The sequence below is a fragment of the Capra hircus genome, chromosome 28 (genome assembly GCF_001704415.2).
Source record: "Capra hircus breed San Clemente chromosome 28, ASM170441v1, whole genome shotgun sequence".
Taxonomy (NCBI): domain Eukaryota; kingdom Metazoa; phylum Chordata; class Mammalia; order Artiodactyla; family Bovidae; genus Capra; species Capra hircus.
Window position 1 is genome coordinate 1818387 of NC_030835.1, and position 23198 is coordinate 1841584.

At 39.7% G+C, this 23198-nt stretch overlaps 1 protein-coding gene across 4 annotated transcripts in view; it reads left to right on the plus strand.

The window, feature by feature from the left end:
• The window catches only part of PARG (poly(ADP-ribose) glycohydrolase), a 118013-nt gene that overhangs the window by 60359 nt on the left and 34456 nt on the right, over positions 1 to 23198 (plus strand). For all 4 annotated transcript variants that reach the window (XM_005699356.3, XM_018042233.1, XM_018042231.1 and 1 more), the window contains 4 exons: positions 4426 to 4505; positions 8513 to 8573; positions 14078 to 14153; positions 21462 to 21609. In XM_005699356.3, coding sequence (XP_005699413.2) covers positions 4426 to 4505; positions 8513 to 8573; positions 14078 to 14153; positions 21462 to 21609 — 365 coding nt within the window. The remainder of the gene's footprint in view (positions 1 to 4425; positions 4506 to 8512; positions 8574 to 14077; positions 14154 to 21461; positions 21610 to 23198) is intronic.

Below are 23198 nucleotides of genomic sequence, written 5' to 3' on the forward strand. Positions count from 1 at the left end.
GGAGGCCTTGACTTCTGTGACTGCTCATTTCCTGCTGCCATAACCAGAATTTATATTAATTTTAATATATGTTTTATTTTTAAAGCATCTTGGTTTGTCATGTAAACTTTTGACAGGAGAATGCTGGTTTGGCAACATCCTGTTATCTCTTTTCCTTGTGCGTGGTGATTTATCCTGAAGACTGAGCTTGTTGGCTTGAGTGTCAGCATGTTAGGATCGATGGGAAAAGAGGCTGAGCCATTTTCCTTAATGAAGAGAATATGGATTAGAACAGTATAAGTGTTTTATGTAAACAAGTGTTGATTTTTTTTTAAGCTGGGCATTATGTAATGACTTAATTCTATCCTCTACTTACTCAGCATTATCTGAAGTTTTTGCGTAAAAATATCTAATAACTAGTATTTATTAAGTGCCTGCCATGTATCAGTGACTGTACTGTTATTTTTTAATCTTCATATCAGTCCCTATAAATTCAATATTGCTTTCTTATTTTTCAGATGAGGAGTTGGAGGCTTAGAGAGGGTAGTTCACTTCACCAAGTTAACTGGTATAATTGGAGTTCAAAATTCAGGGTATGGTTGGCCTTCTTTACCTCATAGCTAGTCAGAAATTAGAACTGTGCTCTGAAATAGTCCTTGACCTGTAAGGATTATTTCCAGTCTAGAGGGACCATGAAGGAGATAAGCGAACAGCACCCCCGTCGCGTTTTTACCGAATGAGAGTGTAAGTGGCAGAAGTGGGGCTTGAGCACTGTCTTCTGTTCAGACTTAGTGCTGTTTCATGTGTCTCACTTCCTCCCAAGAGCAGGTGCTCTGAGTGTGCTCCAGAAATGAAAAACAGCCAGTAGTTCCCCCTTTTTCTTGTGGCTTATGGACAGTCAGGTACCTAGCTTGGTGAGCCGTTTGGTAAGCAGATTATGGAGCATCTTGTTGCTGGCATGCTTTCTTTTTTGCCGTAGTTGCTGTTTATGATTATAGTTTCTGCCAGTTGGGAGTTGTGTCTGTGTGTGAGTGTATTTTGTCTTAAAAGGCCAGCTAGTTAATTGCATAAGAAAAATGGTAAGAGTATGTGATAGAAGGCTGACGTCAATAAATTGAATAAGTCTTCCCTTTTTTATTTATTGTTGTGTTTTTCCAGCCCTGTTTAGTTATGTTAAACACCCCTGACCTTTTCCCCTGCTTGCCTTTCAGGGCCTAAACATTCTTATAAAGGCTTCCAATGTGATTAGCATTGATGCTTCTGAAATTGCTTGGAAACTGATGGTCAGAGATTAATTGTAGGTTGCAACAGTGGGCAGCCCAGGAGGCTTTCACATCTGTCTCTTCCCTGGATTGGAAATGCTGCTGGGGCCATATGGCACACCGCTTCACAGCAAAGCCAAGAGTGACTTTCTGGCTGGGTTCCGGATTATCATTTGCTTCCACTTTAAAGTGGAGGTTACAGTGCTTTGGGTTTGATTTATTGTATACTAATAGGATTAATCCTTAACTTGAAATCACATGGGAGTGTGTGTGTGTGTGTGTGTGTGTGTGTGTGTGTGTGTGTGTCTAGAATCCGATTCCAGTAATGTTATCAGTATTCCATTCAGGGAAAGATTTCATTAAACTATGTTTTTCTTTATATGTATGGAAAGAAAAACAGTGCGTAGCTGACCCTTGAGTGACTTACTGAAAAGGAGTTTTGTTTAGAACACAAGGTCTGACTGGCCTTTTCTGTTTGTTTCCTTTAACGGTCTGTGATTACTATTCGGTTAGACGCTGAAAGGTCTTCGCTACATGAGGAGGGGATAGTATGGCCTAGTTCATGTGCATCTCCCCATGTGCGCCTGCTGACTCTCAGTATGCCTTTAAATATGTCTATGCATCCAGGGGCTTCTCTGGCAGTCCAGCGGTTAAAGCTGCTTCTGCTGCAGGGGACACGGGTTCAAGCCGTGGTCTGCAACTAAGCTCCTGCGTGCTGTGTGGCAGAGCCAAAAAACCAAAACCACCTTGGACTTGAAAATCTAAATTAAAGAAAAGTGGTATCGAGGCATTAAAACCATCTGGATGGAGCTTGATGATTGCGAGAAGACCTCAGGCTCTGAGTCTCTATGTTTGCCTCTCTGAGTGTGTTTCTGTGAGTTTCTGTCTCTCACGCCCTCCCTCCGCCTCCGGCCGGGTCTCTGCTCTTCTCTGCGCTCTGTCTTGCCGGCCCCATCTTTCTGACTCTCCCTTTCTCGGGCTCTTTCCTCAGTGCCTTCGTCTCTTCCTCCCCTGCGAGCGCGTCCTTCGGATGGCACACTGCTTCCGTGGCTTTCGGTCCTGCAGAGTGCCTGTGTTTTTATGTTATTTTCACTTGCTGCCTCATTTATTTAGGTGGCTATGCACAAGTCTACGAATCGAAATCTGAGAACTGATGCAAGAGTTTTAAACCCTCCTCACCTTTGCTGTTCTGCCTCCTTGTTGTATCCCAGACCTCAACCCCCACACACTTCCCTGTCAGAAAGATGGGAAAGCATATTTGGTTACACAGAGATTTGATACTAGATTTAGAGCAATGAAGGAAAAGAATGTGTTGAGATTCTGTTTGATTTGTACCTGTAAGAGTTGAACCTGAAAAATAAACAGTAGTGCTCATTTGTAGTGGGTGATAATAACAGCCATATAATCCTTCCAGGAAAGTCCATATTGCTTGGGTAATAAATCTGTAGTCCCAAGAGTCTCTTAAAGTTAATAATTTGTCATCATGGTTATGAAATATGTGAACTTTTATGTAATTTTATAAACAACTGACCACATACTGAAGCTCGGGATGCCTTTTATGTTTGGGGGAATTATTTCTTAAGGGCAGTAGTCATTTTCACTCACTATGCAACAGTTCTGTGGAAGAGGAGCTTTTTCCTCTTAATTGAATTGTATACTATATCAATTCATCTCTTTAAAAAAAAAAAAGAAGGTGAAAGCTGCCTTTATAGTGATATTTATCCTGCTTCTCTCTACTAAGTGGTAAACCTTGGAAAGGGATTTTGCAATGGATCCCAAGGTATTCATTTAGTAAATCATATTTATTTGATACAGGATGTTTAATTAAACTGCCAAGTGGCTCCTTCATTTTGACTATCATTTTGATTTGAACAAACTCTATTCTGGCTGACGTATTGCAGAAGAAACCAAGCTGAAACCTGTGTTCTCATAGATTCTTCCAGAGGGCAGTTAGGTTTTAAGAGTATTTTTAATAAATATTTTAGAAAATACATTGTTTTAGAAGAGTAAAAATTATCACATAGAAACTCAAACTATTTTTTAACATTAATTAGATTTCAGATTTGGTTAAAATGCTCTCTGATATTTAGCATTCTTTTCAGGAAATAAGGGCTTATATAAATTGTTTTCTCAGAAATTGACCCTGAATAAAGAATTTCAGATCATTGAAAACAGGATTATTTGACATCTGCATTTCCTTCCCTTTTCCTAATTCATTTCATTTGCTCAATAGGATTTGCTCATAGAATTAACTTTTCCCTCTCTGCATAGTTACATAAGCTTGTTTTTCTAATCATGGAAAATTTTACCCATTTCAGCACTTACTAAAGTGAACTTTTACTTGAAGGGTTTCTGGTTTTAAAGCAAGAGTATGTGACTAGAGGCAGATGACTAATACTTCATCATTTATAGCCACAGAATTTCTTTATGATTTTTAAATACCTTTGTGAAGCTAGCTATTGTGCCTGAAAGCATGCATTTGCGTTGGAAATCTTTTGGTGAACTACTTACTCAGGTCATATAGTTCCAAAGCCTTGCTTTTCTTTCCTCAGGATAAATTGCATTATGTGTTACCAATAACAGTGCCACACCATTTCAGAGAAAACTGAATTAAGCTGCGCAAGTCCGGGTTGCTGGAAACCGGATGACATAGGGTGGCCAGTGTTTCGGTCACCGTACAAAGGGTATATTTGTTTGATCACCAAGGATCGGTCAGTCCGCCAGTATCTCACCACACCTGCTTGTTGTTGTCATAGCTGCCCGGCACCGCCAAGCAATCTTGTGGATTTTTTTCCTGATACCATTTTGTTCAGTCATGTAATGACCTAGTAATATTATGGCCAATAATATTTGCCATGGGGGAAATGAGCATTAACTCCCTGGCCTGATTGTCTTTAGGGGGCCAGATGGTGCTTTCTCCCTGCAGAAAGACAGCCTGGAGGAGCATGGTGGTTAAAGAGGGCCGTCTGATTTGGACAGCTTTGAGGAAGCCTGGCTCTCATCGCTTTCAGTCCTCTCCGGGTGCTGTTTGAGCCCAGACAGTTTCCCAGTTTCCTGTCGTTCCAGAATTGTCTTCTGGAATAATTACTTCTTTTGTTTCGGTAGCAATATAGATTTAGTTTTTTGTGAATCATTAAGGCGTTTAAAATCATCTTTACCCTCTTTTATTTCTGGTCTCTTTCAGGTTGTTTGAAGGACGTTCATCAAGGAAACCAGAGAAGCTTAAAACGCTCTTCTGCTACTTTAGGAGAGTCACAGAGAAAAGTACATTCCTTTCATCCTTACTTGTAATTTTTATCACTGATGGGGGCAGTTCAGACAGGTCAGAAACATTGTGTTCAAAGTACACTTTCCTGCCCAAACCACGTTAAAACTAGTAATGCAATAGCATAGCCTAAATGTTACGCATATGTTGTGTGTATACGTAAATGTGTACTGTAAACGTGTGGGTTTTATATACTCGGAATTTAGACCAGCATAACACAAGGTAATGGATGTTCATGAATAAAAACAGTAAATTAGTGCTTTCAAAAGAAAGTATATTGCCTGGCATTATAAGAAACATTTAAAGAAACATTGCCTGGCATAATTAGTTTATTTGCAGAGGCTAACCAGTTCGTTGCCTTCCTGCCAGCCCTCTCGTTTGTGCCTCCTCTATGCCCTTATAAGGTTTTTGTGAAACAGTGTTTGTACCTAGAGTTCACGTATCTTGTCTTCTTCTGTAGGACCTTGACCGTCTTGTTTTCCCAGAGGCTAATCATAGCACTTGAGATAGCAGTGGTGAAAGTCTAGCCGACGCTGGTAGTGGCCAGCTAATAATAGATCGGTGTTGCCACTCTTATCCTAGGAGCTGGGGTGGCCGCAGACGAGTTTTTTTTAACATCTCTAAACGGCTGTTTCCTCATCTGTAAAATGAAAGAATAATGATAATTTACTTCATAGGGTAGTTAAGTATTAATGAGAAGTTACATGCTTAATAAATGTCAGTTATTATCATGGGTGCCCTTTCCTGCAAATAATTATAAGTTTGCTTTTGTTAAGCAGAGCAGGTTAACTCTGTCCCAGTGAAATGAGTTCTTTTTAGTTCTGGTCTTCCCCGTTGTGTGATTGTCTTAAAGTGTCACACACTGAATTATTAATGTTACTGAATAATATAATAATAATATTACTGAATTATTTTAAGGTCATTTTTCTCATATCCTTCCCTTAGTAAGTTATCACACATCATAGTGTACCTAGGATTTTTTTCCTTTTGAATGTATTGCTGTTGGGCATGGTTCAGATTTGAGGTAAAGAAATCGATGATCAGGATTTTGTTATTTCAGGGACAAATTCATAGGCTTCTTTTGATAGCGGGCTATTTATTTCTTAGCTTATCATTTTTAGTTTTGTGCCCTGTACTGAATGAAATAGTAAGGAAAGAAAGTGAAGGTTCACTAGGGCTTATGAGACATAAAACTGAGTTGAAATTTATACTAATTTGTTAGAAAAGTAAGTATATTTTTTGCTATTGTAAATCTAAACAGAATGAATACCATTACTATATCTTAATAATTTGAAGTTTATTTTTCTGTCCCTGAAGTCAAATCATGCGTGTCTGCTCTAAAAGCCAACTTGCCTTTCCAAATTTTAGGATTTTAAGTGTTTTGAGGGAAAAAGCCTAAAATTTTGTTTTTTCAACTAAAAATTTATAAATCATCATAAATATTGGGAATTAGGCTGAAAAAATAAATGATAGACATTTTATTTTCTGACTTTTTCACTGTACATGGTAATTCAGTTCTTTGTAGACATATAGTATGATATGCTATAGGTTTTTAGGATGTAAAGCTACAGACTTCAGAAGGAAATACTAGGTAGAATAAAAGAGAGGTTTGCAATTTAATAATTACTTTATATATAAAGTTCTGGAGTTCCACTGAATAGAAACTATAGAAACCTATATAAAGTACCATATTTCATCAGCTCTAGGACAGGATCTGTGACAAGAAGTTTCATTATCTTATATGCCACTGAGAATGGGAAAACACTCAGGATAAGGCAGTTGTAGGAGATCCCTTACAAAGCTGGGATGCCAGAGATCCGTACCTTTAGCCTAAGGATAAATGAGAAATTGCCTTTGCCATGCAGGAAGGTGGCAACAAAGGAACTGCAGGTGTCACCCTAGGTAGAGAGGGCGCCCCAAAGAGTCTTCCCTGAGAATATGAACCATGAGCGTCAAGCCTGGGACCGGAAGTCTCATTACCAGGGTGATCCATAGACGCCTACAGCAGAAGGCTTAATTCCGACTGGTCTCAGGTTGGTGGTGTTCCCAGAAGATGGCAGAAGCAGATGCTCATCTTCTTTGGGAAAATTCACCTTTGATGCAGACCAGTAGCCGTGGCTAGATACCTTTGACTATGCGAGGTATATTCGTAGTTTCAGAAACTTAATATATGAAAATATGCTTTTTAGAATTTATAAAATACGATTCCATCAAGACCAGCTTTTCAGGGTTGTCAGTCTGTGTAATTATAGTGAGGCTCTTGAGACTGAATGATTTTAAACAGCTTTCTGAATTATTTTCAATAAATTTTAGATAAAACTATCTTATAAAAGGAGTATTTATAAAAAGTGATGACTCGTATGTAGTATATACTGCTAGTTTATTAAGAGAAATATTTGATTAACCAAAATAACCTATTCTGGTATAAAAGATGCCTTTTTATGAAAGAAAGGTAATAGGCATGTTCTCAAGGGCTTTTTGGGGGGGTTATTAATATATATCTAAAGAGTCATATTCTTCTGCCTTTTCTCTTGCTTTGCCAGAAATGTCCATTTTTAAAAAATTCTCTTGGTCTCTCCTGGTACATATGAGGGCCATTTAATGTTCTTATTTTTCTGCTAAATTACTGAATGATGATACAGACTTTGCTGCTGCTGCTGCTAAGTCGCTTCAGTCGTGTCTGACTCTGTGCGACCCCATAGACGGCAGCCCACCAGGCTCCCCCGTCCCTGGGATTCTCCAGGCAAGAACACTGGAGTGGGTTGCCATGTCCTTCTCCAATGCATGAAAGTGAAAAGTGAAAGTGAAGTCGCTCAGTCATGTCCGATCCTCAGCGACCCCATGGACTGCAGCCCACCAGGCTCCTCCATCCATGGGACTTTCCAGGCAAGAGCACTGGAGTGGGTGCCGTTGCCACAGACTTGAGTCTCCTATTAATAGAGTCACTGCTCTAATATTTGAATTATTTGACTTGTGAATTTTAATCATTTGTCTTAAAAGAAGTTAGACCTCTAGAGAATATTTTGTAACTCATGTTAACAAAACTCTGTTTTCTACTGTAACTGCCCCATATGATTTTTGAGTTGTTGCTGATTGTGACTGAAAGCAAAGAAATGTGGAATCATCCAAAGGGATGAAATGATTGCCGGCCTTTCACTGGGACTCCACCACCATTATCACTAATAGTTCCTGACATATCTCTCTCTGCTTAAGAGCATTCTTTTTTTAAACAGAAATGGCCTGGCTTTCTTGGTTTGTTCTTTGATTTGAATCAAACAAATTACTTCTGGCCAGCTGATTTATTTATTGCTTTTGCCACTAGTTAAAAAAAAACCAACCCTAACACAGAAGGCTCTAGTCCTCTAAAATTTACTGCACTTTGATCCTCTCATATCTGTTGCTCCTTGAAAACTATGTCATCATTCTTCTGTAGCCTCTTGGAATACAGTGATTCTTCCTTCTGGCTAAGACGCCTTATAAATAGAGCAACTGTGTGTCGTCTAGGCCCTGAATTTAGCTGTGGCACCTCAAAGTACATGCCAACGATTTTCTTTTTTTATCTTAGACGTATTTGTTATAAAACACATAAATGTATTGACATTCACCAGTCCACAGGTTTAGGGTTAAGACTTTTTTTTTTAAAGCACTCTACAGATTAAAATTCAGCTTGTCTGTGTATAAACTATATCCAGTATGCGTCTGCCCCCTGCCAGTTTTTTTTTCTAAGTATGTTCAGTTTGGAAAACTTCACCAAAAGGAACCAGCACTCACATCCTATGCTGCAGTCTGCGTAGTTTTGTGCCTTAGGGAGGGCTTTCTGTTTTGTGGAAAGAATTCCTACTGTAAGGATATTATTTTGAATCAACCTTTATTGTATTCCAACACTAGGCTTAGTATTTCCTGACTAGTTTTATAGCCTTTGTTAGACCCATTCTTTTACTAGATATATAGCCTTTTCAAACTCAAAACTTATTTTGGATGTGTTTCTCTTTTATTGCTTTTGTAGAACCCACTGGGTTGGTGACATTCACAAGACAGAGTCTTGAAGATTTTCCAGAGTGGGAAAGGTAATAATAATGTAAATCTCTGTAATCTTAGAATTAGGGCTCTTCCACCATGAGAGGATTCAATTTTATAGCCCCTGAAAAGATAGTCTTCCGGCCTCTTGATTGCCCCAGCACCAGGGAGTTTCTTCTTAACACGATTGTCAGCTCTCATCGTGAGAAAGGTCATGCTTTTGAATCGGTCTGCAACCCTGTCATTTCTACCCTTTTGCCTTAGTTTGTCTTCTGAGACAAAGTCCTATTTAGAATCTAGGAGTTTTCTGTGAAAGGCCCTAGTGTTAAACACCAGTATTTAATATTCCTCCTTTTACCCTCGGATTTATGGTTAGGGTTTGTATTTTATGGCTTTTCTTTCTGGAGGACGAGATTAGTGCATTTTTTAAATTAAAATGAAGTGTAAATTGTAATTATGTAGAATTTGTCTGAGTGGCAAAGAATTTTGGAGTTTGGCTGTCCACGTGTGTGCGTGTGTTAGTCACTCAGTCGTGTCCGACTCTTTACTACCCCGTGGACTGTAGCCCACCAGGCTCCTCTGTCCATGGAATTCTCCAGGCAGGAATAGTGGAGTGGGTAGCTATTCCCTTATCCAGGGGATCTTCCTGACCCAGGGAAAGAACCCGAGTCTCCTGCACTGCAGGCAGATCCTTTACCAACAGAGAATTGGCAATTTTGTGGAAGTTTCTAATTTCCTCAGGGTTTTTTCCTTATTATTAACCTCATATGCTAAGGATAATAGTAACCAATGTGGGTTGATTCAGATTTGTACGTTCCTTAGTGCCCTGAAATAGTTGTAACCTGGAACGAATCCACAGAGCACTTAGAGCAGAATGGCCTGCTTCTCCGTGCAAGTGAGGACGTGTCCGACATACTGCAGGCGTCGTTTGGATGCGCACCCATGCTAACCAGTGCCTCTTCATCTTCACTTTCTGATGGTTTTTATCATAGTTTGTTTTGTTTGGAATTAACGATGAAAGGGAGTTAGTTATTGTTCAAGGAATTAAGTTGAAAAGGTATATATGCTTAGATGACTTTCCTGTGTTTTCATCCATCAGAGATGTTTATTTGTGAGGTGAAAGAAAAACAAACTTACTTTAGGAGGCTGACTGCATGGCTGAGATGATATTATCATAGCAGAGGGAAGTGGATAAAAGATTAAGCAACCAAAAGAAAGACAAAAACAAGAACAAAATTGAGTCAGAAAGGAAGAGCCATGTACAGCATTTTGGAATCAGCAAATTAGAGATAAAAGGGACCCAGGAAGTCATCTGTTCCAGCTGCCTACTAAAACAGTCGACTCCGTAATACCCGTTAACAGACAGAGACTAGACAGGCCTGGTGATGGGAATCCGCTGTTGGACCGCGCTCTTCCCATCGTGGGCTGCTTGTGTTATTATCTGATACTTTAATGCACTGAAAAAGTCTTTCTTCCAGAAATCCCCCTACCATGCCAAATCCCATTCCTGGTTCTTCTTTCTGGAGCTAAATCTAATTTTCTTTAACATTTGACCCTCCTTCATGTATCTTAATGTTTTCTTGATCCACCCCCCACCTCTAACAATGCACATAAGTACATATTAAACTACTCATTTCACATGTAATATGGATTGTAAACCCTTTAAACTCTGCTCTTAACATACCCTAAGCAATTGGTCCTTCTTAAAATATGGTGCCTAGAACTAAAGTAACAATCTGCTATGTCATCTGCACAGAGTAGAGTACAGAAGGTTGCCTTTCTCAGCTCTGGTATTAGTCTCTGATAGGCATCCATGTGAGTACAGAAGGTTGCCTTTCTTGGCTCTGGTACTAGTCTCTGATAGGAGTACATGTGAGTACAGAAGGTTGCCTTTCTCGGCTCTGGTACTAGTCTCTGATAGGAAGGCATGTTTGGTGTGTGTCACTTTGGTGTCGATTTTGCAGATCTTTCAGAGGAATTGTTTTTAATTTAGCTCAGAATCGCTCCTCTGTCTCTGCGTTCGTTTGGCACTAATGTCAAAGGGCACCTATTTGTATACCATCTGGGAGAGAAGGGATTGGTGAGAGTGCTGTGTCCATAAGATAATTCTGCCCCTTTAGGAAGATCAAGATAGTCCCCTTAACCTAGATAGGCAGAATTTAACTTGATACTTTTAAAACTTTTTTTTTGTTCATTTCATTGATTCTTGTTTTAGTTGCTTCGTAAGTGGGTTGGAGAATGTAATTAAAATCCATCTCCGACATTCCACAGAACCAGAAACGTGTGTTCACTTGAAGAGAGAGGATGAAGAAGAGATGAGGACTGTTTGGTTTTCCCAAGAGCACAGAGCTAAATGGATACCAGGAAGCTAGAGGCGTTTCTGACTTCCGAATTTCTGGCATTATAGTTAACCCTGTGATTATCAGTAAATATCTTAGTGCTGCTGCTAAGTCACTTCAGTCGTGTCTGACTCTGTGCAACCCCATAGACGGCAGCCCACTGGGCTCTCCCGTCCCTAGGATTCTCCAGGCAAGAACACTGGAGTGGGTTGCCATTTCCTTCTCCAGTGCATGAAAGTGAAAAGTGAAAGTGAAGTCACTCAGTCATGTCCAACTGTTGGCCACCCCATGGACTGCAGCCTACCAGGCTCCTCCATCCATGGCATTTTCCAGGCAAGAGTACTGGAGTGGGGTGCCATTGCCTTCTCCGAAATATCTTAGTGGCTTAATTAATCACAGAGAACCAGAATAATATTTAATTCCTGGGGCAGTGGTGTGAAGAATTTGCTGGGGACAGAAGGCGAAACCTATTAGAAAGTTGAAGGATGCTTATTAAAAAAAAACTAGTATCTAGCAGTTTCGTAATTTTATTGAGAAGTGACAACTACAGTCACAGAGAATAGTTGACAACAGATGAGATTTCTGGATCATGCTTCTTTATCTTTCCCATAGTATCCTCACAGATGATCTCCCTTGGAATAAAACAGCTGGGAAAGGAGGATTTCTCCCCCCTTCCAAAAGGAAACTAAAAAGAATCAAACTTATGGTACTAACTTTCTCCAAGAGATTTGAGAAGTAATGTTTCTAAAAGTATAGCTTACCTCAGGCTTTCTGGATTCAGATCTCTGTTGCTTCATTTACTAGTATTAGGTTACTTAAATGCCTGTTGTACTTTTGTTTCCTTATCTGTAAAAGGGAGATAGTAATAGGGATGTTGTGAAGATTAAATGAGTACAAATGAAGCTTTTAGAACTACAGTGAATAACCTGGATTGGAGCCTTACTAGAAATATATTTGGACTCATTGATACCAGGATGAGAGCAAATCCCAATAAATAAGTAGAGCACCCCAGCTGAATTGTTTTCTTGTTTTTTTTTAAATGTAATTGTTCTAAAAATATGCAAGTCCCCTCCAAAAAGTTTATGGCATGCTATGAAAGGGGTTTATATCTGTTACATTCCGTTGCATTCTATTATGGTTTAAATGGAGAAAAAAAATCCAAGAAAAAATGTCATCATCAACTGCTGTTAATAAAAAGGAATTTTTAATATTAGTTTGATGTGACACAGGAACCTTTATGAGGGAATGAAGACCCAAAGAAACAGATCTATGTACTTTTATGATAGGTTTGGAGAAGAATAGACAGTCATGGAGGAATATGATGTGTAAAAAAGCATGGAGTGATTATAGTAAACTGCAGGAAACAGCAAGGTCTGGTCGTTAGAATTCTCCTTGGCATTTCTTTGTCTTCAGAGATAAGAATGCTCCTTTCTTCCAGGCATAGGTAGTGTCCTTCACGTGAGAGTTTTATGGCTTGTTTCAGGCAAGAAGCATGAGAGGGGGAGGAAGTCAGAGTGACCTTTCTGCTTCTGTCATTTTCTCAGACTTCTTCAGCTTAAAATATTCAATATGCCAGGGTGCCAAATTTGGGGGTAGTTCATCTGAACCCTGTATACACCTTAGTGACCATGGCTTACGAAAAGGAAAGAGAATAATTGTGACTTGCAGGTACTGCGCTTACCTGTCAGTTTCATTAATATAAAAATACCATAGGTCAGGGTTTCTGTAGGAGTTCTGTAGCGTGTCATTAAGACACTCCCCTACACATGCACACAGTTTCCAAACTAGTGAAAATAGAGACCCTCTGAGCATCGTATATAATTTTTTGGGTCACTTTTTTCTGTTTTTTTCCTTAGGTTGCCAATTCTAGCATAATAATAACATTTCTTAGATCCTAAGTTTTAAAAACAGTTTGAGAAATTTTTCAACTTTAAAGAGGAGAAACTTAAACTGGTACAGTCACTGTGGAAAACAGTATGGTGGTTTCTCAAAAAACTAAAAATAGAATTACCGTATGACCCAGGAATTCCACTCCTGGGTATATATCCAAAAGAAGCCGAAAGCTTATTTGAAAAGATACATGCACCCTAATGTTGATAGCACATTCACAGTTGCCAAGATACGGGAACAATCCAAGTGTCCATCAAGAAATGATGGTTGAAGAGATTGTGACACACACAGACACACAGTGGAGTGCTGCTCAGTCATAAAGGACAACATCTCACACACGCAGACGCACAAGAGAGTGCTGCTCAGTCCTAAAGAAGAGTAACATCTCACACACACAGACGCACAAGAGAGTACTGCTCAGCCATAAAGGACAACATCTCACACACACAGACGCACAATGGAGCTCTGCTCAGCCATAAAGAAGAGTAACATCTCACACACGCAGACACACAATAGAGTGCTGCTCAGTCATAAAGGACAACATCTCACACACACAGACGCACAAGAGAGTGCTGCTCAGTCCTAAAGAAGGACAACATCTCACACACACAGACACACAATGGAGCTCTGCTCAGCCATAAAGAAGAGTAACATCTCACACATGCAGACGCACAGTGGAGCGCTGCTCAGCCATAAAGAAGAGCAATGCCTTGCCATTTGAAGCAGCATGGATGGACTTGGAGGGCATTATGCTGAGAAGTGAAATAAGTCAGAGAGAGAAAGACAAATACTGTATCATATCACTTATATGTGAAATCTAAAAAATACTGTAAACTCCTGGATATAACAAAAAAGAAGCTGACTCACAGATACAGAGAGTAAACTAGTGGTTACCAGTGATGGCAGGGATAGGGTGGGGAGTTGAAGATACCAACTGTTGGATGTTAGATAGGCCCACGGATGTTCCAACATGGGGAACATAGTCAATATTTTGTAAGAACTGTAAATAGAAAGTAACCTTTAAAAATTGTATAAAAATATTTTTTAAAAAACAAAAAGGGAGAAACTGGTATTTTGTAGGGGCAAACCAGTTTTCAAGACAGTATATGATCCCATTTTAATTTAGATATGTATATTTATATATTTGAATAAGAAAAATTGGAGGAGACCGTCCCAGGAATGTGAAGAGAAAGCATCTATTTCTGACTTTTGAGATTTGGAATAGTTTCAGTTTTCTTTTCTAGTTAATCTGTATGTCAGACTTTTCTATAGGGAAATACTTACCATTGAAAAAATAAATGAGGAAGTATCTTTTTAAATCATAGATGTGAGAAACTCCTGACTCGATTGCACGTCACTTACGAAGGTACCATAGAAGCAAACGGCCAAGGCATGCTGCAGGTAGGTGAATCACAGTGGTGGGGGTGTGGGGGGAGGCTCTGTCGTCAGGCTTCTGACAGCGAAGGAAATTTGAAAAGCTGTTTATTTTCTTCTAAGTTGATTTAATGCAAACAAGCATCGTAGCAGAATGGAGAAGAACACTGAACAGGTCATCTTGGCAGCCTGGGTAATGCTGCTATCTGCTGGCGTGCGTTCTCTGTATCCTACACACGCCTCTTTAAAACGCCTTTGACAGAAAACCCCAAGATCTGGACAACATCAGGCCCCTTGGTTCAGACACAGATTGTAAATTGACAGTGGAGGAAGCTCCCAGGGTGTAGTCTTGACAAGCTGTCACCAGACACTTTTGTTCTTTTCCTTTAAAGGCTCTTGCTCTGCCCTAAATAATGACCAGCTTGAGATGTTTTTCTGCCACCAACCTTGCTTGGGTCGAGGAGGCAGACGTCTAAACTGATAAGAAAGTCCTCTCTCCCACATGTAATAGTTTTAGGTTTGTGAGCCAAACACACTTGCTATCTCACTGCTGACTCTTGATGTCCTGTTTTAGAGCAGGTAATGTTGTCCATCTCTCAATTTTTATTATTCTATGTTACTGCCATTACTTAAAAATATATTTTTGGAAAAAGGAGTTAACAAATAAAACGTTTTGTGTATCTAGCTTTAAATTGTAACGCCTAACCCGAACATGTGCTTTCCTTTTGCTTTATAGTGATCTTTAAAAATAAAAAATCACTAATCAGAGATGGAATGTGAGTGCTTTGTGTTCTGTCTTATTTATGAGAGCATTGTAATCCTGATTTTCTTTGAAAGAAACTTGTACACCATTTCATTTATGCTGAGAACAGCTGATTTTTCTTCAGAGCCTTATGTTTATATAGGATTAGAAGTTAAATAATGCAGTTATTAAATAATGGGCAGTTTGTTTGAATGTGGACTATTTTTTAAATATTTATTATAAAATGACCCGACTGATTTGCATTTGGCTGGTTACTTCATGCGTGTGCTTTAGGTAGGTGCCTACATTCTTTTCAGAATGACCTTTTATTTAGACGTATTTGTGTTTAGTATTTTCAAAGAGGCAGACTGTATTTTGTTTTAAATCACCTTCGTCCAGTGATGAAGATTATAGACTAAAATACTTAGGATAACTGAATTAATTTTTGTCCTGTACTTAAGTTTTTCTAGAATTTGTATTCACTAAGTCCCTTTTCTTCTATATAATAAAGCAATAATTTTGAAATAGGGCTAAAATTTGTTTTGAATGACTATCACTTTTCCCCCCACATTTCCATCTTGACAAGTTTCTTAGCTACATTAACATCTTGGATTAACTGAGGGAGGCTAATACACATGAAATAAACAAAGCTGCTGCTTGTTAGCACCACAGAAATGCTGACCTTTCATTACAGTACAATTCAGCAAGGAATTATTCAACAACATTCAAGGTTGAGATTCTCCCCACTTCTTGGAATGTATTGTAGATAAGTGTGAAACCTTGGTGATTAAAATAATACCATAAAGGTTTCTATTTATTTTTCTCCCTGCGCATGCCATGTATCCCCAGGAGATCAGGGAATATTGTATTGCAGTGCTCCAAAGCTCCTGGTGTAGCATATAAATTACATTATGCTGAATGGCAACAACAACAAAACCTCTCTAAGGAGTGTTATCATTTCTCTCTTCATCAAGTTATAATTCAGAAACTAAGTAAGCTGAACAAGTAGCTTTAAAGTAAAGTGAGTTGGAAAAAGGCTAAAAATAAAGAAGCACTCATATGCTTGTTTTCATGTACTGCAACAGGTTTCTCGCCTGTAATAGAGAGCCGTTGATTAAGAACTTTTTTAAGTAGTAGAAACTTTGATTTTCTAAAAGACTCCTGCTTTCAGAGGCATGCTGAGTTTATTTCTGTGCATCCCTTTTAAGTAAGAAATGTTGGCCTTTTATTCAGAGAATGAACAGTAGCATGCACACTAACTGTATTTCATTTATCATTTTCAGGGACGATATAGATTGAATAGAGCTTATCTTTTAAATTTAGTTATGTATCTTGTTCCAGTAACAATTAAGTTTAGCTGATCTCAGAACTTCTTTGTTTCTCATTTCTATGCTCAGTACCATGATGTTTAGCCAGTCTCTCAGTTCTCAAGAGCTGTCCGTTTTATTTGTTTGCTGGGCCTCATCCCCGCCCCGCCACCCCACTGACCTGTTCGAGGCCCTAGGAGTGCTTCTTGTCTAAACTATTCACTACTTACCTAACCAGTCTTTCTGCTTTTCCGTTTCCAGTTCATTCCTTGAACTCTAGTCTAAATTATCTTCCTAAAACACAGATACAGTTGTTATTTTTCTTGGAATCTTTCTCAGAATCTTCAGAATCCAGTGTAAATCCCGTGGCCAGCTCGTTACCCACTGCGACTCTCCAGGTACTGCGCTTTGCAGCAGGCGTAAGGAGTCTGCTTGCCGCTCTCTTCACGCAGCTCTTTGCATGGGGTTTTTCCCATGTCCTTGTGCGGTAATTCCTTCAGCCTGAATGTCAGCAAATTCTCAGTGGAGTGCCGCACCCTTTTGTAATGCCCCCTGTTCCCCCCATGCTCCACTTCTAGTTAACTGTCTTATTTTGGAAGGAACAAAGACATCCTAATAGGTTCTTTGATAATCATCTTACCGTTCTGACTATGTGCCTGACTCCCATCTAGACTGTAACTGCTGTGAAGTCAGGAACCACGTCTTACTCATCTTTGTATCCCATAGTTCTCCGCATGTCTCATTAATATTTGATGAATATTAAAGCAATTTAAGCAATGAGTCACCCAATGTATAAAGACTTTATGTGTGGTAGGTAACTATTTCTTTTTTTTTTTTTTTTTTAGGTAACTATTTCTAATCAGTAGACTAGTTTAATGAAAATTATTTTTCTATATCAGCTAAAGTTTTAATGTTGATTCATTATGCCAGAATATAAGCCCAAATATATATGATTCACTGTGGTGACTTATTTCAAAAACTTGTCCAGTCATATTTTTCAGTATTTTCTAAGTTCTTGTGTAATGAAAGAAGACTACTTTATCTTCTCCTGATTTCTCTCTTTTCACGTATATTTCTACAAGTCAGAAGATTCATAATCTTGGGAATTTCCTGGTGGTCCTGTGGCTTCCACACTACCAATTCAGGAGACCTGGGTTTGATCCCAGGTCAGGGAGCTGAATTCCACATGCTGCAGCTAAGACCCAGTGCAGCAAAGTAAATAAATAATAAATATGTTAAAATTCATATTCTTGTTTCACTTTTGTAAAATAGGCCTCACAGGACCATTTCATCTAATTGCTTTAAAGAATACAAGTTTTAAGAAATCTTATACAATAGTCTGAAAGGATAAGTGAAATCATAGGAAGTCTATGTATTCGTCTTTGCAGCCTGTTTTTGGCACCGACCTCCTAAAGCCCTGTGATCTCCTGCGTGGTGAGGGCACTGGGAATGCCTTTTGCTCTGATGTTTGGTCTCTGACCCCAGTTCCTAACTAAGAGTGTCTGAACCCCTGGAAATTTCCCAGTATGTCTTTGTTCTAATAACACAACTCTCGGTGGGCTCCTGGGCACCTTCAGGATGGGGTCTGGGCACCGGAAGGACTGCGCCATGATTATAAGTTTGGGACTTTGTGCCCCACCCCCCACCCTCTGGGAAAGCGAGAGGATCTAGAGACTCAGATAATGATTGGTCATGCGAATGTGCTGAAGCTTCCGTAAATCTTTCAAAGTATGGGATTTGGAGGGCTTTGGGGCTGGCGAATGTGTGGAGGCACTGGGAGATGACTTGCCTGGAAAGGGTGTGGGCTCTGTGCCCCTTCCCGTGTGCCTGGCCCTGGTGTCTACATCTGGCTGTTCATCTGTGTGTGTGCTTAGCCACTCAGTCGTGTCTGACTCTGCGACCCCATGGACTGTAGCCCGCCAGATTCCTCTGTCCATGGGGGTTCTCCAGGCAAGAATACTGGAATGGGTTGCCATGCCCTCCTCCAGGGGTGGAGGGATCAACCCAGGGATCAGACCCTGTTCTCCCACATTGCAGGCAGATTCTTTACCATCTGGGCTGCCATGGAAACCCTGTTCATCTGTATCCTCTACTTTATCCTTCGCAGTAAATCAGTAAGTGAAAGTGTTACCCTGAATTCTGTGAGCTTTCCTAGCAAGTCATCAAACCTGGGAAGGGGATAATGGAAAGTCTGATTTATAGCTGGTGAACTCGAAGTACCAGTCTGGGGCTTGAAATTGGCATCTGAACTGGGGCAGTGTTGTAGGACTGAATCCTTGGCCTGTGTGATCATTCACTGACTCCTGGTAGAGAGTGTCAGAACTGAATTGGATTGTAGGACATCCAGCTGGTTGTTGCAGAATTGTGGAAAATCCACGCATCTGGTGTCTGAAGTGTTGTGAGTGTGGTAGTAGTGTGAGAGTAAAGAAGAGACCCAGGAGTGAGTTCTTCCTATACAGTATAGAAGTCTCTGTTACATTACTTACTAAATTCTGGGTTTTTCATTGTATATGACTATGTATGTACACAATTTGGTGTATATGTGTAATCTCAGTTCAGTTCAGTTGCTCAGTCATGTCCGACTCTTTGCGACCTTATGGACTGCAGCACGCCAGGCTTCCCTGTCCACCAACTCCCGGAGTTTACTCAAACTCATGTCCATTGCATTGGTGATGCCATCCAACAATTTCATCCTCTGTCATCCCCTTCTCCTCCCACCTTCAATCTTTCGCAGCATCAGGGTCTTTTCCAGTGAGTCAGTTCTTTGCATCAGGTGGCCAAAGTATTGGAGTTTCAGCTTCAGCATCAGTCCTTCCAGTGAATATTCAGGACTGATTTCCTTTAGGATTGACTGGTTGGATCTCCTTGCAGTCCAAGGGACTCTCAGGAGTCTTCTCCAACCCCACAGTTCAGAAGCATCAATTCTTTGGCGCTCAGCTTTCTTTATAGTCCAACTCTCACATCCATATGTGACTATTGGAAAAACCATAGCTTTGACTAGACGGACCTTTGTTGGTAAAGTAATGTCTCTGCTTTTTAATATGCTGTCTAGGTTGGTCATAGGTTTTCTTCGAAGGACCAACCAGATGCCATGATCTTAGTTTTCTGATTGTTGAGTTTTAAGCCAACTTTTTCACTCTCCTCTTTCACTTTCATCAAGAGGCTCTTTAGTTCTTCTTCGCTTTCTGCCATAAGGGTGGTGTCATCTGCGTATCTGAGGTGATTGATATTTCTCCCGGAAATCTTGATTCCAGCTTGTGCTTCTTGCAGCCCAGCGTTTCTCATGATGTGCTCTGCATATAAGTTAAATAAGCAGGGTAATAATATACAGCCTTGACGTACTCCTTTCCTGATTTGGAACCAGTCTGTTGTTCCATGTCCAGTTCTAACTGTTGCTTCTTGACCTGCATACAGAACTCCTCAAATAGAATAAGACAGAGTTAGAAACTGTTTCTTACGTGTTGCCCCATAGAGCCTGGCATACTGTTGAGGACATAGTAAGGTTAAGACAAATAATGCTGGCAGGCTGAGTTTGCTTTCTCTTGTTGTTCAGTTGCTAAGTCATATCCAGCTGTTTGCAACCCCAGGCTTCCCTGTCCTTCACTGTCTTCTAGAGTTCACTTTCTCTTGAGGATTGTCTAACCCACCCAACTTTATTAGTAGGAACTTGGGGATCCCATCATAGTGCTCCATCTTGAGGATTGCGTAACCCACCCAACTTTATTAGTAGGAACTTGGGGATCCCATCATAGTGCTCCATAGAAAACTTACATGTAATTTTAAACTAAATTTCAAGTATTAATTTCTTGTTAAACTAGATTTTTTTTAATCTTCATTTTCCGCCCCTTAGGTGTATTAAAAGAAAAAGTCTGTAATATTTATGCAGTTTGGGGCTTGTGATTGAATTTAGAAGGAAGAAATCTTTATCCCTTAAAAGGTCATTATACTCTGTATAATAGCGTGCAGTAGGTTCATCCCAGAGCCTGTTATGCAGGTGAAGAAAGCCAGGAAAAGAAGAGCAAGTGTCATAGGCTAACGCACATGTATGGGCTTTAGAAAGATGGTCCTGGTGAAATTATCTGCTGGGCACCAGTGGGAATGCAGACATGGAGAACAGACTTATGGACACGGGTGGAGGGTGGGCAGGAAGAGGGTGGGATGTATGGAGAGAGTAATGTGGAGACTTATATTACCATATCATTGCCATATGCAAAATAGATAGCCATTGGGAACTTGCTGTATGACGCAGGGAATTAAAAACAGGGCTCTGTAGCCTAGAGGGGTGGGGTGGGGAGGGAGGTGAGAGGGCAGTTCGATTCTGTAAAGCAGCTATCTTCAATTTAAAAATAAATAAATTTTTTAGAAAAGAAAAAAAAATTACTCAGAAAAGGTTACTTCCTAAACTTCTCAGATCTTTTAAGGACAAGTGTTTGATTGCCATGTTATATAAAACAGATACAGGTTATGTACCTTGAAGATATCATGGGTTCAGTTCCAGACTACCACAATAAAGCAAGTCACATGAACTTTTTTGTTTCCCAGTGTTTATAAAAGTTATGTTTACACTATACTGTGGGCTTTTATGTGTCCAATAGCGTTGATGTCTAAGGAAATGTACATGCCTTGATTAAAAAGTACTTCTTGCTAAAAAAATTCCAGCCGTCATCTGAGTCTTCCACAAGTCATAATCTTTTTGCTGGTTGAGGGTTTGAAATATTTCGGGGATTACCAAAATATGACACAAAGTGAGCAAATGCTATTTGTTAAATGGCACCGAGAGCTTTGCTTGATGCAGAGCTGATAAAAACATTCAGTTTGTTTAAAAAAAAAAATTGCAGTATCTGTGAAGTGCTATAAAGCAAAGCACAATAAGATGAGATATGTTTGTGTAATTATATTAATGTCATATGAAGTACGTAAACGGAAGTTGAGTAGTGAATGGTGGAGAGATGACCTTAAAACCTTTCCAGATAAAACTTCCCTTGATTTGTAGCCCTCAGAGCACAAATAAGGTTTCTAAACAAGAGCCCATATGATTACATTGAGGCTTTTGCCTAAACGCAAATTCTAAGGTTTTGGAATCCAAAGAAATATTCAGAGATGCTAACTGCAGTGAAGTGGAAAGAGTGCCGTCAACCACAATCCAATATCCCTGGGAAGATTGATAATTTGGGGATTGATTTATATAGGGAAGGAAAGGAAGGTCAGAGCTTAGAGGGAGTACTTCTTAATCATAAATGCAGGTATTTGAAATCAGCATTTAACATGTCACATCTTCCCAAATAGGTGGATTTCGCAAACCGTTTTGTCGGAGGTGGTGTGACCAGTGCCGGACTTGTGCAAGAAGAAATCCGCTTTTTAATCAACCCTGAGTTGATTGCTTCACGGCTCTTCACTGAGGTGCTGGATCACAATGAATGTCTTATCATCACAGGTCAGTTCTGAGACATCTGGACAGTGGAATAGTTCTCCGTCTATGACGATCATGAAGAATAGAGGCCACTCAGTTATAGCTTTTCTTTTCCATGGGCATTGGTCCCAATATTTTTTTTTTTAAACTTTTTATTTTGTTTTGAGGTATAGCCAATTAACAATGTTGTGATAGTTTTTGGTGAACAACAAAGGAGTTAGTCTTAATATTTTTTTTCATTAATTTATACTTGTTTTTTTTAATTGTTAGTTTCATTTTCATAATCTTGAGTAAGATATTGTATCCCCACATTTTCTTTGTTGGTTTCTTTATCTGAGGAACAGGGGTAAAGATGGTTCAGTTACTCTCTGGTTTGAAAATTTTATGATATAGTACCCTTAAAAAAAAGATAGTGATTTGTCTTTGAGCATGAATCCTATTACTATCCTTTTATTATACTTCCAGAGTGATTTGTTGTACTTCAGAATGAACACACTAAGTAGAGAAAACAGTTGCAGTTTGAAGAGGGTCAATATAACAGTAAGCTTTATAGAAGGGAAATGAATCCGTAACCTTATGTTTATTCTAATTTCTAATCTTAAGAGAAAAAGTGTGATTATCATAGTGCCTCTTTGACTTATGTTAACACGGGAGGAGAAAAGATGGAAACATAGTTAATTTATACTCAGAGGCCTAGTACCAGGATTTACAGCATTTTCCTTAAGTTTCTCCAGATTGCAATATCACTATGTCAGAGTATTTTCTTGTGTATAAGCTATCCAGAAAAATGATGGTTAACTCATAACTCTGAAGAAACTCTTAATCAGCCACTGTAGGGAAGGTAAGCCTTTTTTATTCAGGTACCTAAAAGAACATACTGTGTTGCGTCCAGCTGTTTGCAACCCGATGGACTGCGGCCCGCCAGGCTCCTCTGTCCATGGAGTTTTCCAGGCAAGAATACTGGAGTGGGTTGGCATGTCCTTCTCCAGGGGATCTTCCTGACCCAGGGATTGAACTCACATCTCTTGTGTCTTTGCATGGGCAGGCAGATTCTTTACCACTGTACCACCTAGGAAGTCCACCTGAGAGGACATTCCCGTATAAAAGCCGTAACCAGCCATCAGCTAGCGATGCTTTTCTTCTTTCTGCAAAAGAAGATTCGTTTGCTCTTTCAGTCTATTCCCGCTTTGAGATTAGTGCAGGAGACTCACAGACTAAGTGTAGAAGAATCTGGTTGGCTGTCATTCTCAAAGATTACAGTGGGGTGAAAACCGTCTCCTGTCCTGTCAAATGTATAACTCAGCTTAGTCCATCCGCCAAGGGGTACATGACAGGACTAAGACTCGGGGGTCGCAGTGCTCACCTCAGATGCATTTGTAGGCAGCCTACAGGGATGCATCTAAGCTTTGTCCCTTATGTTCTGCTTTCAGGATTCCCTCTTTGTCTTTCAACTGTCCTATGATGTGTAGATCTCTTTGACTTTATCCTATTTGGATTCATTGAATGTCTTGAATGTTTATATAAATTTGGTACATTTTTGGCCATTATATCTGTAAGTATTTTTTGTGTTCCTTTCTCTCCTCTTCCTTTCTAGGACTCATATTATGCATGTG